General features: G+C 44.6%; 1 protein-coding gene across 17 annotated transcripts in view; it reads left to right on the top strand.

Annotated features, from left to right (window-relative positions):
• CTNND2 (catenin delta 2) overlaps positions 1 to 14,170 on the top strand; it is a 923,063-nt gene extending 908,893 nt beyond the window's left edge. For all 17 annotated transcript variants that reach the window (XM_072752714.1, XM_072752715.1, XM_072752713.1 and 14 more), the window contains 3 exons: positions 1,182 to 1,313; positions 7,244 to 7,317; positions 12,995 to 14,170. In XM_072752714.1, the coding sequence (XP_072608815.1) occupies positions 1,182 to 1,313; positions 7,244 to 7,317; positions 12,995 to 13,255 (467 nt within the window). In that variant the 3' untranslated portion in view covers positions 13,256 to 14,170. The remainder of the gene's footprint in view (positions 1 to 1,181; positions 1,314 to 7,243; positions 7,318 to 12,994) is intronic.
• Positions 14,171 to 14,946: the final 776 nt, after the last annotated feature.

The raw sequence follows: 14,946 nt of genomic DNA, 5'->3' as shown, positions 1-14,946 counted from the left end.
TATGCTGTTCAAAGAAAACAAATAAATATTTTTTAAAAACAGGCTCATGAAGCACCATCCTCAGCATGGGGAGGCTGGGGACAGCTTCGGGGCAGAAGAGGGCCATGCCTGGGCCCTACTGACATAGAGGTGATTGACTAGGCGCTGGACTTGAGCATCATCACTGAGGAGCATGGAGATCAGTGTGAGGACAGCCAGCTGCCCCCTTGCCAGCACACACACGTAGAACTCCATTCCATTGGCAGGACAGAGTAGTTGTTACCAACCCATTTGATCTTTTAAGAAATCTAACCCTCTTTCTGTTTGCTTCCTTATCGCCAAGTTCAGTTCTAACTCTAGTCTGAGAGCAGTTTAAAAAAAAAAATCATGAAATTCCCATGGGATCCTTTAATTACAACCCATCATTTTAGAAATGGAGGCTCAAAGAGATGCTGGGGCTCCCTCCCCGGGTCCAACAGGCAGCAAGTGGCTGGAGTGCCAGGTGTAGGTGAGAGATTGCTGGGGGCGTTCATCAGGGATGTCTCTTCGGGAAATGAGCTCTCTGCACACCCTGCCCAGTCCACCCCATGGGCTGATCTTTGCTGGTTGGGTTATTTCAGCCCCACAAATCATCCTACGTATTCATCTGGCTTCCTTTAGAACAGTTCCTGAGTCACTGAGTATTTAAGTAAGACTGCATTTATTTTAATCAGCGATTCTCCAAAATCAGTAATGGCTCCTCTGAAACACATAGAATTATTTTAAAAAAAAAAAAAAAAAAAGGAGAAAAGAAGGAAGAGGAGAAAGGAGGGGGAGAGTGGGAGGGAGGAGGGAAGGGAAAGAAAGGAGAAGAGAGAGAGAAATAAAGAAAACCAGTCTGATCTCATTCTTAAAACTGTCCTGTACACTGTTGGTGGGTCAGGTCCCAGTCAGGATGTCTTTCTAAGAAAGATGGCCCCAGCAAATAGTCTTTCATTACCAACACCAAGGCTGAGTACCCCCTTAACTACAAAGCAACAAAGGACAGGGAGTATGGGAAGGGGTGAAGGCAAGAGCCAAAAGAACAAAAAATCAGTAGGTCCATGCACACGTACTGGTACAGGTTGAGCCATGTGTCTTCATGACCTTAGCTGTTTGTGCGAAAAGCTATCCGTGCTGTGGAATGAGGCACAGAAAGTCTTCCTTTTGATTTCTTTATGTAGCAAGTGCCCCAGCTTCACCCCGGGAAATGATCAGCCTCAAAGAAAGGAAAACAGACTATGAATCCACTGGCAGCAATGCTACTTACCACGGAACTAAAGGAGAACACGCTTCCAGGAAAGACGCCATGACAGGTGAGCGCAGCTTTGTGCGTTTTCTCCTCAGAGCTGCTGACGTAATCTGGGACAGGGCTGAGGGTTGGTACTTGAGATGTCAAGCCACACTCAGCAGCTCAGCAGGACTTAGCAGCTAGCAGGTCACTTGAGAGCTTGACAGCAAGGATTCTCCGGAATTGGGGACAAGGAGATTAAGCCAGAGGAATAAAACCTGAGCATCTTATACTTAAAAATAATTAAAAGAAAATGTTCTCTATGCATATTTTATTCTTTCACCTCTTGTATTTTATTCTTTTATTCTTTCACCTACCCCTTTCCTTCTTGCTCGCCCAGATCATAGTATTCCCCTCAAATTAGAGAGAGGAGTCACAGTAGATTTCTTCTTAGCTGCCATCATCCAGAGTGGAGAGGACTCAAGATGGTGGGTGCGCTATAGCCAAGCTTTGACATTATAAATAGAAGGAAGGGGAAGTGAATAAGAAAAAAAAGGGAAGAGAGAGGAGGGGAATAAAAAAAGAGGATTTCAGGGAAACCCACAGAACTCCTGCTGAGATATTTTCTCTTCTTGAAGTGAAACCCATCTCTTGTCATGAGGAACTCCCATGAAGATTCATTAGAACCAATAATCACAATTACTGTACAGACATTATGGTACTGTACTATACTGATGTTTTATGCCCTCCACCCCTCACTACCCGAATCATACCCATTGTCTCTCCCTTCTCATTAACTGGGACTCTGACAAGGCCAAAATTGGTGCCTATCGCCACCCATGCAACATGCTCTGCCTGCCTTTCTCATAACTAGCCTTGCCCTTAAGTCCCCATTCTATTCTGTATTCTGAACTCTCCTTGTTTCCATCTATCATCCCCTCCAGCTCTCCATACACTTCCCCTTGCCCTGGTTTTTCATTTCCTCAAAGAAGCAGGATTTGGGGGTATTGGTATAGAGAGGGTTATGCCTTGAACACAGAACTGCCAGAGCCATTAAGGTCTCTAATAGGGATTCCACAGCCTTCTTTGCCGTGTGGAAGTGGAGATGGGTCCATCATGAAAATAGGCCACAAGGAATAGGGTTTTAAGAGAACATAGCCAGATGAGACCATTCATAAAACTGGGGCATGGAGGGCATAATCCTAAACAGACACTGAGACCTTCTTACCAAGAAGATCTTAAACGTGTAATTTTCTGAGATATTGTTTAGATATAGACCTGCAGGGAAGCAGAATAGACAAATTGGATGATTTATTAAGATGACTTCCAGACTGAGACCATTTAAGATAAATGTTTCTTATGGTAAATGCATTTACCCCCGAGGCAGTGTTTTCCATGGTAACTCTGCATAACTGCAAAAGAGAAAAACACAGTAAACAGATGCTCCTGTTGCACACCCCCAGGGTCAGCACTCTGCCTCCATGTACACACTTACCAGGGAATGTCTCAGCCTCATGCCTGCACTCATTATGCAGGATATCCTTATTATTCTTATTCACTGCTTTTCTTGTCTTAAATGTTGCCCCAGTTGCCCCAGTTGTGGATGAGCATGAACAGTGGAAGCCATGAATCCGAATACCAAGTCTCTAGAGTCAACACATTCAGCAGAGAGTCTAATGTGTACCGATTACTCTGGAGTAGTGACACCAAATTCACCTGGCCCATTCGTTTTGGAATTATGATTGCCCTAGGTAGCCACATCACAGCACTCTGAGATGACCAGTTGAGATTATAATTACAAGAACAATTTTGAAGTTGACTGCATTGTTATTTAACTTTTCTCTCTTGCCCAGTAGAATCTTTCAAAAGGCTTTTAAATGTGGGTGTATTTATATTGAAATAGTTCCAGTGGTACATAATCATACTCTGCATACATAATAAAAAGAAAAATAAAATCTAACATGTTTCTAGATGTTTAATGGCAGAGATCGTGATAATTCCATTATTGAGATATATGTCATTTTTTTAACTTATTGGCTTAAACATCTTTGCTATAACTTACTTTAAGAACCCATTCAAAACTACACTAGCAGTCATCTAGCAAGCCTGGAAGAACATTGACTCTATGTTTATACAGGAAGGTTCCTTTTAAGCCAACAAGTACTATGTAAAAGTTAGTTATTATCTACAGTAATGGTGGTAGTAATGGTGGAAGTAGTAGTGGAGGTGAAAGTTGATGGTAGAGGAGGTAGTGGTGGAGGTGATGGTAGTGGAGATAATGGTGCTCGTGGTGGAGGTAGTGAGGTTGGAGGTGATGGTGGAAGTAGTTGCAGAGTAATGGAGGTAATGGTGGTGATAGTGGTGATGGTGGAGGTGTAATGGTAGTGATGGAGAAGTGGTGATGGTGGAAGTGGAGGAGGTGATGATGAAGGTGGTAATGGTGAAGATAGAGGTGGTGACAGTGGAGAGATAGGTGGTGATGGTGAAGGTGGTGGAGGAGGTAATGGAAGATATGGTGATGGTGGAGGAGCTGATAGTAAAGGAGGTGATGGTTGAAGTAGAGGTGATGATGATAGAGGAAGCGATGGAGGAGGTGGAGTAGGTAATGGTGGGAGTAGAGGTGATGATGGTGGGGTAGATGATGGTGGAGATGGTGATGGAGCAAGTGCTGATGGTGGAGGACGTGATGGAGGAGGAGGTGATGGAAGAGGAGATGATGGTGGAGATGGTGATGGACCAGATGGTTGTGCTGATGGTGGAGGGAGTGGTGATGGTGGAGTTGGAGGAGGTGATAGTGGAGGTAGAGGTGGTGATGGTGGAGGAGGTGATGGAGGAGGTGCTGATGGTAATGGAGAAGGTGCTGATAGTAGAGGAGGTGTGATAGTGGAAGTGGAGGAGGTGGTGGTGGAGGTGGTGATGGAGAAGGTGGTGATGAAGGAATTGGAGGTGATGATAGTGGAAGAGGTAATGAAGGAGACAGTGATGGTGGAGTTGGAGGTGATGATGGTAGAGATGGAGGAAGTGCTGGTGAAGGTGCTGATGGAGAAGGTGGTGATGGCAGAGGCAGGGATGGAGGAGGTATTTACTCACTACCTTCCACAGTGGGATGAATAAGTCCCCAGCCAAGCCAGGTGGGAGCACACGCCTCATACAGGAATGGAAGGATGAATGGCCAACTCCTGCTCTACGGCACTTTTGCACTGGCCCATCATTTCAGTGTCTACCTGCAGGTCAGGTTTCTTGTGACCTCCACATCACTAGCAGTACTTTTTCGCATTCACAAGTATCCAGGGGGCGCTTGTAGTATAGCACATTGAAAAATACCTGAGAACTGCTTATCCGCCTTGTTTTTAAGACATCAGAGGATGCCCTACCATTTCCCCCAAAGAAAAAACTCCCTGTGCCATGGGGAGACCATGGGAAGCCTCACCCTCTAAACGTAACAGGGGACAGCTTCAAGTGAGAACAGGTCCTTGCCTTGGTTTGCATCTCCACTGGGCCCTAGAAGTGCATCCATCTAGCCTCTCGTGCCAGGCTTCCCCACCGCCCCTGACCCACCTTTTCTGGACTCATTACCGAGCTAAGAAGGAGTCTTACAACGTCCTCTCCCTTGGTGTTCTTTTGCCACCCTGGACTCCCCAGAAAGCCAGAGTCCGCTGTTCCCACGCAGGATGGTGATCGCTACTTCTCGCGGTCATGACTCCCCAGGAATGTTACGTGTTCCGAAGTGTGCAGCGCAGGAAGGCCCTGTGAGCCCAGCAGCTACATGGCCTGACTTTAAAATTCACCCTGGGGATTCGGCCCTCGGGTCTGAGCTTCCCAAGTGCTTTCCCATCAACCGGCTGGTGGAGCCTGTTATTGTCAAATCTTCCCTATGCCTTTTGAAAGCCGAGCCCATCTGCAGTATGTTGATTCAGTTGGCAATTGGGGCCAAGACAAAAGAAGAAAGGCATCTCCCTATGAGGATACTCATAGGGCAGACATACAAGGGCAGAGCATCCAGGAAGGTCTCTGCTTCGTGTGTCTGCAAAGCCTCAAGTTCAGTCTCAGCTGCACAGCCTCCTTTAAGCAGGTGAAGTGGACCAAAGAGTAGGAGGAAACAACTTCCAGTAGAAACATCTTTAGCTTAGAAGCCACAAACATGACAGGGAAGGGACCAAAGGCTATAACAGTGCATGTTCCAATGCATTTTGTTCCAAATAACAGAAAAATAAAAACACAAAATTTCACCCTGAAGTGACATTTTCCATCAGCAAACCATAGCTCTGAGGGCATACATTCTCAGGATTCCTCTTCATTCATTCCCTCAGTAAATAAAGCACTCACTCTGTGAGCATACACCCAGGCCAGGCGCTGTCCTGGACACCCACCACCGACAAAGGTGGCAGGACAGACCAATTTCTGGCCTCACAGCACTTCTGCTGTCATAGGTGAAGGAAAGTGCTACACTATGTGGACAGTAGAACAAGCTCACCAACATGATGTTGAGTATGATGGAGAAGATAAGCAGGCTCATGAGATGCAGGGTGCCCGGTGAGCGGGGTTGCTCTCAGATGGTCGAGGAAGAGACTGACCGCCAATTAGGAGAGGCAGTCCAGACTGGGGGATGTGAGTTCCAGGGGGAAGGATCAGCAATACAACATCCCTGCAGCAGAACAAAACACATGCTTGAGCATGTAAAGAGGGCCAGTTTGGCTGGGGCTCCCTTGACAAGAGAAGACACGAGGGAGATACCATAGAAAATCAGTCAGGGCCCTGATCCTGCATCTTTTACTGTGGCAGGGCACTGCAGTGACATAATCTAGTCTGTCTGGCAAGATGGCTCAGCTCTTGGGAAGAGGAAGAGTAGAGGAGCTGGCGTGGCAGGGTGGAAGCCAGGCTGTCAAGGAAGATTCTATAGCAGGAGTACAGGCAAAAGTAGAGATGGGAAAAAAAAAAAAGTAGAGATGGGAGCGACATACACCAAACCAGAGAATATGTCGGGGTGGTGTTTCAAATTCAGAATGGGCTCCCAGCTCTCACTTCCTAAGCACAATGTTCCAAGAGGACTCTTACTGCACAGCTCTTGTGTGCTTTAATTAATAGGCATGGGTGGAGAGAAAGATATCACTGACTTTGAGCCTAGAGTAGCTGTATCTATAAGAGAGACTATGGCATGTCATCCTATTTTATTATTCTTTAGATACTAGAAGCAAAAACCAAGGCTTTCTTCATTTCTAGAGCATTTTATAACCCATTGACACTTGATGATCGTTTCAGAGCTTTCTTGAATTATGACCTTGTAGAGGCTAAGAGGGGAGTGGTGCCCTGGGCCCTTTCTCTGGGCCTGTGACATGACCCCCAAGGGTTCTAAGTAAGGAAGTGGGCAGACCCTGCCCATGCCTTTAGAAGCTGCTGGCAACTAGAAAGAGACCTTCCTTCCTTTCAACTAGACCACAGGCCAGTCACAAGAGAGGGTGAGGGGTTCCTGTCCCTTTGTCTATCTGTGTTCCAAAGCTGCAGCCACCCAGACAGGCAGGACAGAGGCAGATGATCCTTCGTGCCCATCCTCCGGGCCTTTGAGAAATGACCTGTCTGCATGATGATTAAGCACTCTGTGAGCCCAGATTAGAGGTTTTATTCTTGTCTTTCTCCAGCTCAACACTAAGCTGCTTCTACAGAGGCCTGCGTGCCTCGGTGCAGGAAACACACTTTTATCACCCGCTAGTTCTCACCAGAGAGGAAGGCAGGAATCCTGGCAAGATGCCCATCTGTGTGCTGCCCCTGCCCTGACCCCATCTACAGTCTGAATATTATTGCAAGAGACTCTCATGCTGTGGGGATTTGATAGAATAACTGACTGTTCTTTCTTGCATCTGCATGTGAAGTGAAGTGTCCAGGGCCAAAGGGTTCTTCCACTTGGCATGGCGCTAGGAATGGGCCCCAAGAAACCAAGCTTTGTTAGGGCACCATTATTCCTCACTTGAAATCTTGCGTTCTTGGCTGATATTTTTTTTGTTTCCCTTTGGCTTTCAGCTCAAAATACTGGAATTTCAACTTTGTATAGGAATTCCTATGGTGCACCCGCTGAAGACATCAAACATAACCAGGTAAAGGAGACACGCACATTTGTATTCATTTTCCCCCTCAACTCACATGAAATATCCTGGAATTGTTTTAAAAAAAGTGAATTAGTTCTACATAACATGCATAAAAGACTGAGAAAAGAAAATAACATTCCCTGCTGCTCTTCACTCACATTTAGCACAGCGTACATGGGGTGGCGGCAGTCATCAGAACAGCCTCCAATTTGAAAACAATCTTTGATTTCACTACAACTCCCTTTGTTTGGTAGTAGCAAGCAAGCTGTCTACTATGATCTGAAACGAAAAGCCTCGAATACACAAGTGGAAGATTCTGGTTACTAGACAGTATTGTGTGATTAGCAGACAGGGATTTGGTAGTTCCTGTAACCCAGCCAGTTCTCACTTGGAAGAAAGCATTCATTATGTTACCAATAAAATAGAGGCACCAAGTTCAAGAATGAACAACTAAATAGGGAGCTACTCAGTCTGATTGGGGGCCTGGCAACATGAGCACCACATGGGAGCTTGTTGGAAAGAGATTCTTCTCGGACCCCTGCCCCTGATCCATCTGATGCAACAAATGCATCAGAATTGCATTTTATCAAGATGTTTAGGTGATTCATGTGCATGTTCAAGTCTGAGGAATGCTGAGCAGTAGCTCCTTTGAGAACTGGTCTAAATTTGTGTGTGTTTGTCTCCTTCCACAAACATTCTCTGAAGGCTCGTTTTCTCCGTGGTTCTGTGGGAACTGTAAAAGCAAAAGGCCACAGCCTCTGTTCCTTCATTGATTGATAACTTCAGAAATCTGTCCCCTATAGTGGTCACTACAGAAAGATGGGCTTTCCTCATGACTGTTGGCTACGAATACCTATTGCCAGTCTGGCTTCTGCTGGTGCTCTGGATTCCTGCCATAAGTCAGGAAGGTTGGGCTGAAAGATAAATCTAAAAGCTATTTGTGTGATTGCAATAACCAGATGACAGTAAACATGGAAGGAAGATGTGCTGGTTTTGAACATTTCTCAGTACCTGTCGGAACAGCATCTTTAAAAAAGAAAGGGGCCCCCTCCTAGCAGATAGAATATCTTGTGCAGGACCATTTCAAAGAGAAGGAGGAAGACACAGAAAGTGTCACTTTGACCTTAAATTATCTGTCTCTCTAATCTCCCATCAACAGGAGGAACAGTTATGGGTAGAGGAATTATCCTTTTGCTCTGCATGTTCCAGTCCATGCACAGCCACTTTGGAAGACAACTCATGATGTTTGCAATGAATGCCTAGGCCCAACCACCTGCCTGACACATTGCTAACATTTACTTCACCTCCCTCAGTTCTGGACTTTGCTAAAAACAAAAAGGTCAATGAATAAATAAATAAATGCGTGAGTGCTAGACAGATGATCAGCAGGGGTGGCCACCAGTTATTTTGAGCCTCAATACTCCTAGAAGAAACAGCCATTAGTGTGAGATATGAGGTTTGTGGTCCTCAGTTTTTATGTCTCCAATCAACTGGTTGCAAACATCATTTTAAGAGTTAACTACTTAAACTCTCCAAAAATCCTACCCAGCTTGTACTAGTCTATCTTCTACTTACAAACAAAAACATATTTAACTGTATGTATCTAGGAACAGAATTTTTGCTCTATAAACTATAAACTATCTCTAGTTTATCTCTATAAACTGAAGATAAAGGGGTTTGGTGTTTTGATGTCGACCATCAAATTATTACTGATAACATCAAAACAGCATCTTGAGGTCCCGGTTTGCGTCCTCAGTTTCACTGCCAAGTGGACGGAACAGGTGAAATTGTCCCCAGAGATGAGGAAATTAAGATTCAAGGAGGATAAGGGTTTGCTTTTGGTCACCTAGTTCAGGAAAGGCTAAGACTCCAAGCGGACTCATCTGCCTTCTTGTCGCACTTGCCCTCCCCTATATTAGTGGCTCTCAAATTTGAGCATGAATCAGAATGTACTAGACAACTGTTAAACACAGATTACTGGCCCTTAAACCCAGAGTTTCTGACTCAGTAGATAATTTGCATTTCTAACAAGCTTCCAGGTAATGTTGATGCTGCCAGTCTCAGGACCAGACTTTGAAAACCATGAATCCTTACCACATGACCTCTGTCATTGTATATTAACACCCTGAGTCTTCAGCTTTTGCCATGTGGTGAAGCTTGAAGATCTGTAATGGGCAACTACTTCCCTTGTGGTAGAAATCAGTCCAGTTCGTAGGCAAACCCAGTGAGGAATAAACAAAATTTTCCGTTATGCTAACAGTGAGTGGTAAAGAAGTGGTCCCATCCTTCACAATTTAAACTAAATGTTCTCCTATTGAGGAAAAAGCTAAACAAAGATGACTTTATGGGAGCAGGAGCCACAAGACAGAGTGCCAAGAACATGGACCCCAGTATTCCCATGTCAGCTGGCTGGTTGTACCTCCCCTATCCCAAAAAGGATGCTGCCTTAAGGCAAAAGCAAGCGACATCTCCAGGCAACTTGGACGCACTAGGGCACCTCTAAATCACAAGAGACACTCAAATTCAGAATACAACACTGCTATATATAAACATTCTTCTACTTCCTTCATAGAAGTCTGCTTTATGCAAACAGTGCAACATTTAAAAAATGCATTTAATTTTAGCTTCTTTATGGAGAGGGCTTATATTTGGGAGCATTTTATCTGCTAATTTTGAATACCTGTCAGATAATCCCTTAGAGTAAATTATAAAATACAGCCGACATTCGTCCACTGGGAGTGTAAATCCGTAGTCGACATCTGCTCCACCATGCCAGTGAGCAAATTTAGTCCCTCCAAACACAACATTGCCACCCATCACCCATCCCGGAGAGTTCATTTATACCTAGTCTCAGAAATATAGGACTAAACCTTAGAAAGAATTGCATGAGACTTCATGATCAATGCAGATGAATTGAAGAAAGCAGTTCCTCAAGGTAAAAGACTAAAATAAACTTGTGCCCAACCTAAAGACATCCACTAACCAGAGAGAACATGATGACAACAAGAAATTTGAAACAGGTTGTACAAAAGCCTGAGAGAAGCAGCCTTTGTGGAGGAGAGCCACGAGCCTGTCAGTGATTTCCCCTGCAGAGCTCCCCATCCCCGGCCACTAAGACCAACACAAAGAAGGGAGAGTTTTCCTAGGGTTCCTTTGTCCACTGCATTCAAATTCCTGTCTCACAACACCACTAGCCGTGACATCCTGGACAGGTTTCTTAACTCCTCTGAGCTTCAGTGTCTTCATCTATAAAGGAGGAATTGGATGGACGGATGGACGGACAATGGATGGACAGACAGATGGACAGATGGGTGGATGGGCAGATGGACAGGAAGACAGAGAAAAGATGGAGGAAAGGAAGGAGAGATAGATGATAGATAGAGACATATACATACATATATACATGTTTCTGACTACTTCAAGGTCAAGCAAAGAGGGATTTGTTAAATGTTGGATATAGTGCCCACTGACATAGAAGCACAGTCAACTCTAGCTCCATCCCCCCATGATTTTTCTAAACCACTCAGCTCCAACCCTTTGTATGCTCAATGCTGAGGTACCAATACAGTGTTGGAGTGCAAAAGTTCAGCATAGCGCCTAGCTCTTCAAAGAACAGCACAGGGCACGCCAGCCTAGCCAAGTAATTTCATATAATTTCATATACCTGGTACTGTTTAATTACAGATGCTGAAGAGTAGTTCCAAATGTTCCTCTCAGGCCCAGGCTCTTAGGTTAACAGATATTTCGCAAGAAGCCCAAAACCTCACTCATCAGCCACCACTCGCTGGAAGTGTGGGACATAGTAGATGGCAGCTATGATGAAGTTCACTGCTCCTTTGAAAAATAGGTCAATTACTAGTGTAAATCAATTACATATAAAAGAGGGAGCTTCACTTACTTGAGAGAAGAATTATGGGCAGGTCATTAGAAGCATCGTTTACACACAACATGCTAATTACAAATCATTATCTATTAACTAGGACCAATTTCTATAGGACATTTCCATGCCGAGCCTTAGTTAAATTAATAGGGAATTACTGAATCTGCTAGGAGGCGATCAAACCGTGGTTCTTTAAGAGTGTTCTATCATTCACACCAGACCTTTTCCTTAATTATTGCCATGAGCAGAGCTTTATGCATGACTGTATGCACTAACTGGGGAGGTTCTGCTCACTTTAAGGGCACAGTGCTTAAAAAAAGGGACCCAGAGGAAGTCGGAAGGAGAGGAGATAGCCAACTCCCCACCGTGCAAATGCTAATCATCAGCCCGTGAACACCCTCTGTCTTACTGTCCTTAACACCAAGGAACGGATTGTTGACTTTACGTATCTCAGAGGCTCATGTGATCCCTTAGTCTTTCAAGATCCCCTCCATCAGACAGTAATGTGCAAAGAACAAGAGGGCAAACAAGGAGCATTGAGATAGGCTAAGGGGACCCCAGAAAATACTGAAGACTCCTCCCACTAACTAAAAATTTCATAATCCCACAGCATTCTCAAGTTCAATCAATTCTTAATTAAACCAAGTTGGGAAATGTGTTGGTCCTTCTGAGTATGTGGTATTTGGAGTGGATTCCCTCTTTTCATTATGCGCTTCTCTCTGTATCCTTTTGAGACTATGGTCCCTGATCACTTAGGCAGGTGTGATGGAATGGCCCCACCGGTGGGAGGCCTCCATCCTCCAGACAGGTATTGATCATAGCCCCATGCGCTGGCAGGAAGATACCCGAGTGACCGTTAGACCTTGAATATCTTCACTGTCTCTTTGTCTGGGATTGCAACACCTAGGTGTGCTAGAACAAATCTAGGAAAGAGGAAAATCAACTGCTCCTGTGCTATAGCTTCTAGTTTATACCCCTTTCATTTAAAAAGGGAGGAATAGTAAAAAGTCCAGCAGTTGTGTCAGTTCGACAATTCCTTGAAGAGTTAAACATCGAGTTAACAAAGACTCCAGCAGTGCCACTTCTAGGTACATACCCCCAAAAAGTGAAAGCAGGATGCAAACAGGTACTGGTGCACCCACGTTCATTGCAGCACTATTCACAACAGTCAAAAGGAGCAAACAACCCAAGTGGCCATCACCAGATGAGTGGATAAACTAAATGGTAGTGGTATACCGCTACAATGGAATATTGTTCCATTGTACAATGGAATATTGTAAAAAGGGATGAAATCCTGTCCCATGGTGCAACACGGATGGCCTGTGGGGACATTAGGCTAAGTGAAAGAAGCCGGACAGAAAGGGACAAATATTATGTGATTCCACTTACATGAGGTGTCCTGAATAGTGAAAATCAGAAAGACAGAAAGTAGAATGACAGCTGCCAGGGACTGAGACCAGGAGGGAATTGGTGAGTTATGGTCAATAGGTATCGAGTTTCTGTCTGAGGTGATGAAAAAGTCCTGGACGTGGATACCGGTGAGGGCTGCACCATGCCATAAATAGACCTAATGGCCCGGGATTGTACATTTAACGTGGTTAAAATGGCAAAGTATATGCCACATGTGTCTTACCATAATCGTAACTTCGAATAAAGGTCGTGTAGAAGGCCAGAGTGTGAGACCCAGGAACCACCCTTTGGAAAGGGCCAAGGCACAGCCTTCCAGGAGGCTGGTGCGCCTTGGCCTCGGGGAGGCTGCCCCAAGGGAAGGCGACCCAGCCCGGGTGGGTCTTCTTTCCTGTGCAGGTTCCGGCACAGCCAGTCCCACAGGAGCCCAGCAGGAAAGATTACGAGACCTACCAGCCGTTTCAGAACTCCACGAGAAACTACGACGAGTCCTTCTTCGAGGACCAGGTCCACCACCGCCCTCCCGCCAGTGAGTACACCATGCACCTGGGACTCAAGTCCACCGGCAACTATGTCGACTTCTACTCAGCTGCCCGTCCCTACAGTGAACTGAACTATGAAACGAGCCACTACCCCGCCTCCCCCGACTCCTGGGTGTGAGGCGCGGTGGCCCCAGGCGCTCCGGGATCAGTGCATGTGCATGCATACCACGAGACATTGCTTTTTTTTTTTCCTCCCCTGCAAATTTAGTTCGTTAAAGCCTGTTCCGTAGGAAGGCTGTGATAACCAGTAAGGAAATATTAAGAGCTATTTTAGAAAGCTAAATGAACCGAAAGTTAACTTGGAAGTCAGTAGAAAGCTGAAGTGATCCTGCGTAGGACATTGGACGACACCTGTCTAGTTGGAGCTGTAGAGGCTCAGAAGTGCCCGATGTGGAATGTGGCCCGGGTGGCGGCAGAGGAGACGGCGGGTGGGGGCCTGAGGGTCACCGCTAAGCACAAGGGGCGGCGTAGCCGACACGCTTTAGAGGGACGGCTTCTCACGCTTTGTTTACTCTCTTCATCTGTTGTGATTCTAGGCTTCAAGTTGCATTGGGGTTCCTCTGTACAGCAAGATGTTTCTTGCCTTTTGTTAATGCATTGTTGTAAAGTATTTGATGTACATTACAGATTAAAGAAGAAAAGCGCATTGTGTATATTACACCATGCGGCAGTGTTTCCTCATCTATGGTTCTAAATATTGCTTCAATTTCAATCTTTTCGAAGATGTATGGATTTCCAGTTTTTCTTTTCTTTTCTTTCTCCCAGTACGTTTTAACAAAAAAAAAAATGGGAAAAAAAGGAATATTTAGCAGTATTGTTCGTTCTGATATGTGAATTTGTTTGTGGCGACTAAGCAAGGCATTCAGCAGTTTCTGACAATTAACATACATCATTCCACACTCCTTGTCAACAAAGTGCTTTTTCACTGCCTAAAATTTTAGATGTAGATATTTGAAATAGATTTTTTCATTTATACCAGTTTTCTTTATGATGATACAGTGTTAAAAGAAAATAAATTACAATTGATCTGTCATCCATATTTGCTAAGAATGTCTATTTCCAAGGACCTATCTTACAAAATACACATTCTTGCTTGTGTGTCTGTGCGTGTGTGGGTGTGTGTATGTCCACGTATGTATAAAAATGACCTGTGTGAGATTTTATTTTGATACAAGCTATTTCATCTGCTGTTCATCTTGTACAAGCTTTGTTTCTGGTTTTTGGTATAAATGTACATCACTTTGTCCCTCTTGTACTCCATCTATTCTTCTGACCATCTAGTGACTCAGGATATTAGGCCAGTTGAAGTGAAGTTACAGGATTCTCACACATGCACACATTCTTAGATACCACTTCTTTCTACAGGTCCATTTCCTTCCACGTTTTATGCCCTCAGAACACAATAAACCATGGCCAACTCAATAATTTCACTTTGGGGCCAACTACTTGAAGTATCAACAGAAAATGTAAACTGCTCGCCTTATTACCCCCAAACTTTTTGTTCATGTGGCAGGGAGCAGTGGACCATTACGGATTAGATTATTAAAATTGAACTTGAAGCTAATGTTAGAATAGTGGTTAACAGAGCTAAGAAATAAAGCTAACCATTTAAAAGAACACGGGCTGTGGGTAAATTAGCTTTGCTCTTTAGATGCAAGTGACTGAGGCCAATAGGTGCCTAGTAAATGTTAACTGTTCTTGGAAAAAATAAAAATTAAATAACAAAAGAAATTGGCTGCCATCTTCCTTTAAAACTTGTTCCCCTTCACTCTACATAGTTTAATCCACCTCAAAGTCCAAAATCAGTGG

Source organism: Vulpes vulpes, chromosome 3 (assembly GCF_048418805.1).
Source record: "Vulpes vulpes isolate BD-2025 chromosome 3, VulVul3, whole genome shotgun sequence".
NCBI lineage: Eukaryota > Metazoa > Chordata > Mammalia > Carnivora > Canidae > Vulpes > Vulpes vulpes.
This window is presented reverse-complemented; position numbering and strand designations above follow the sequence as displayed.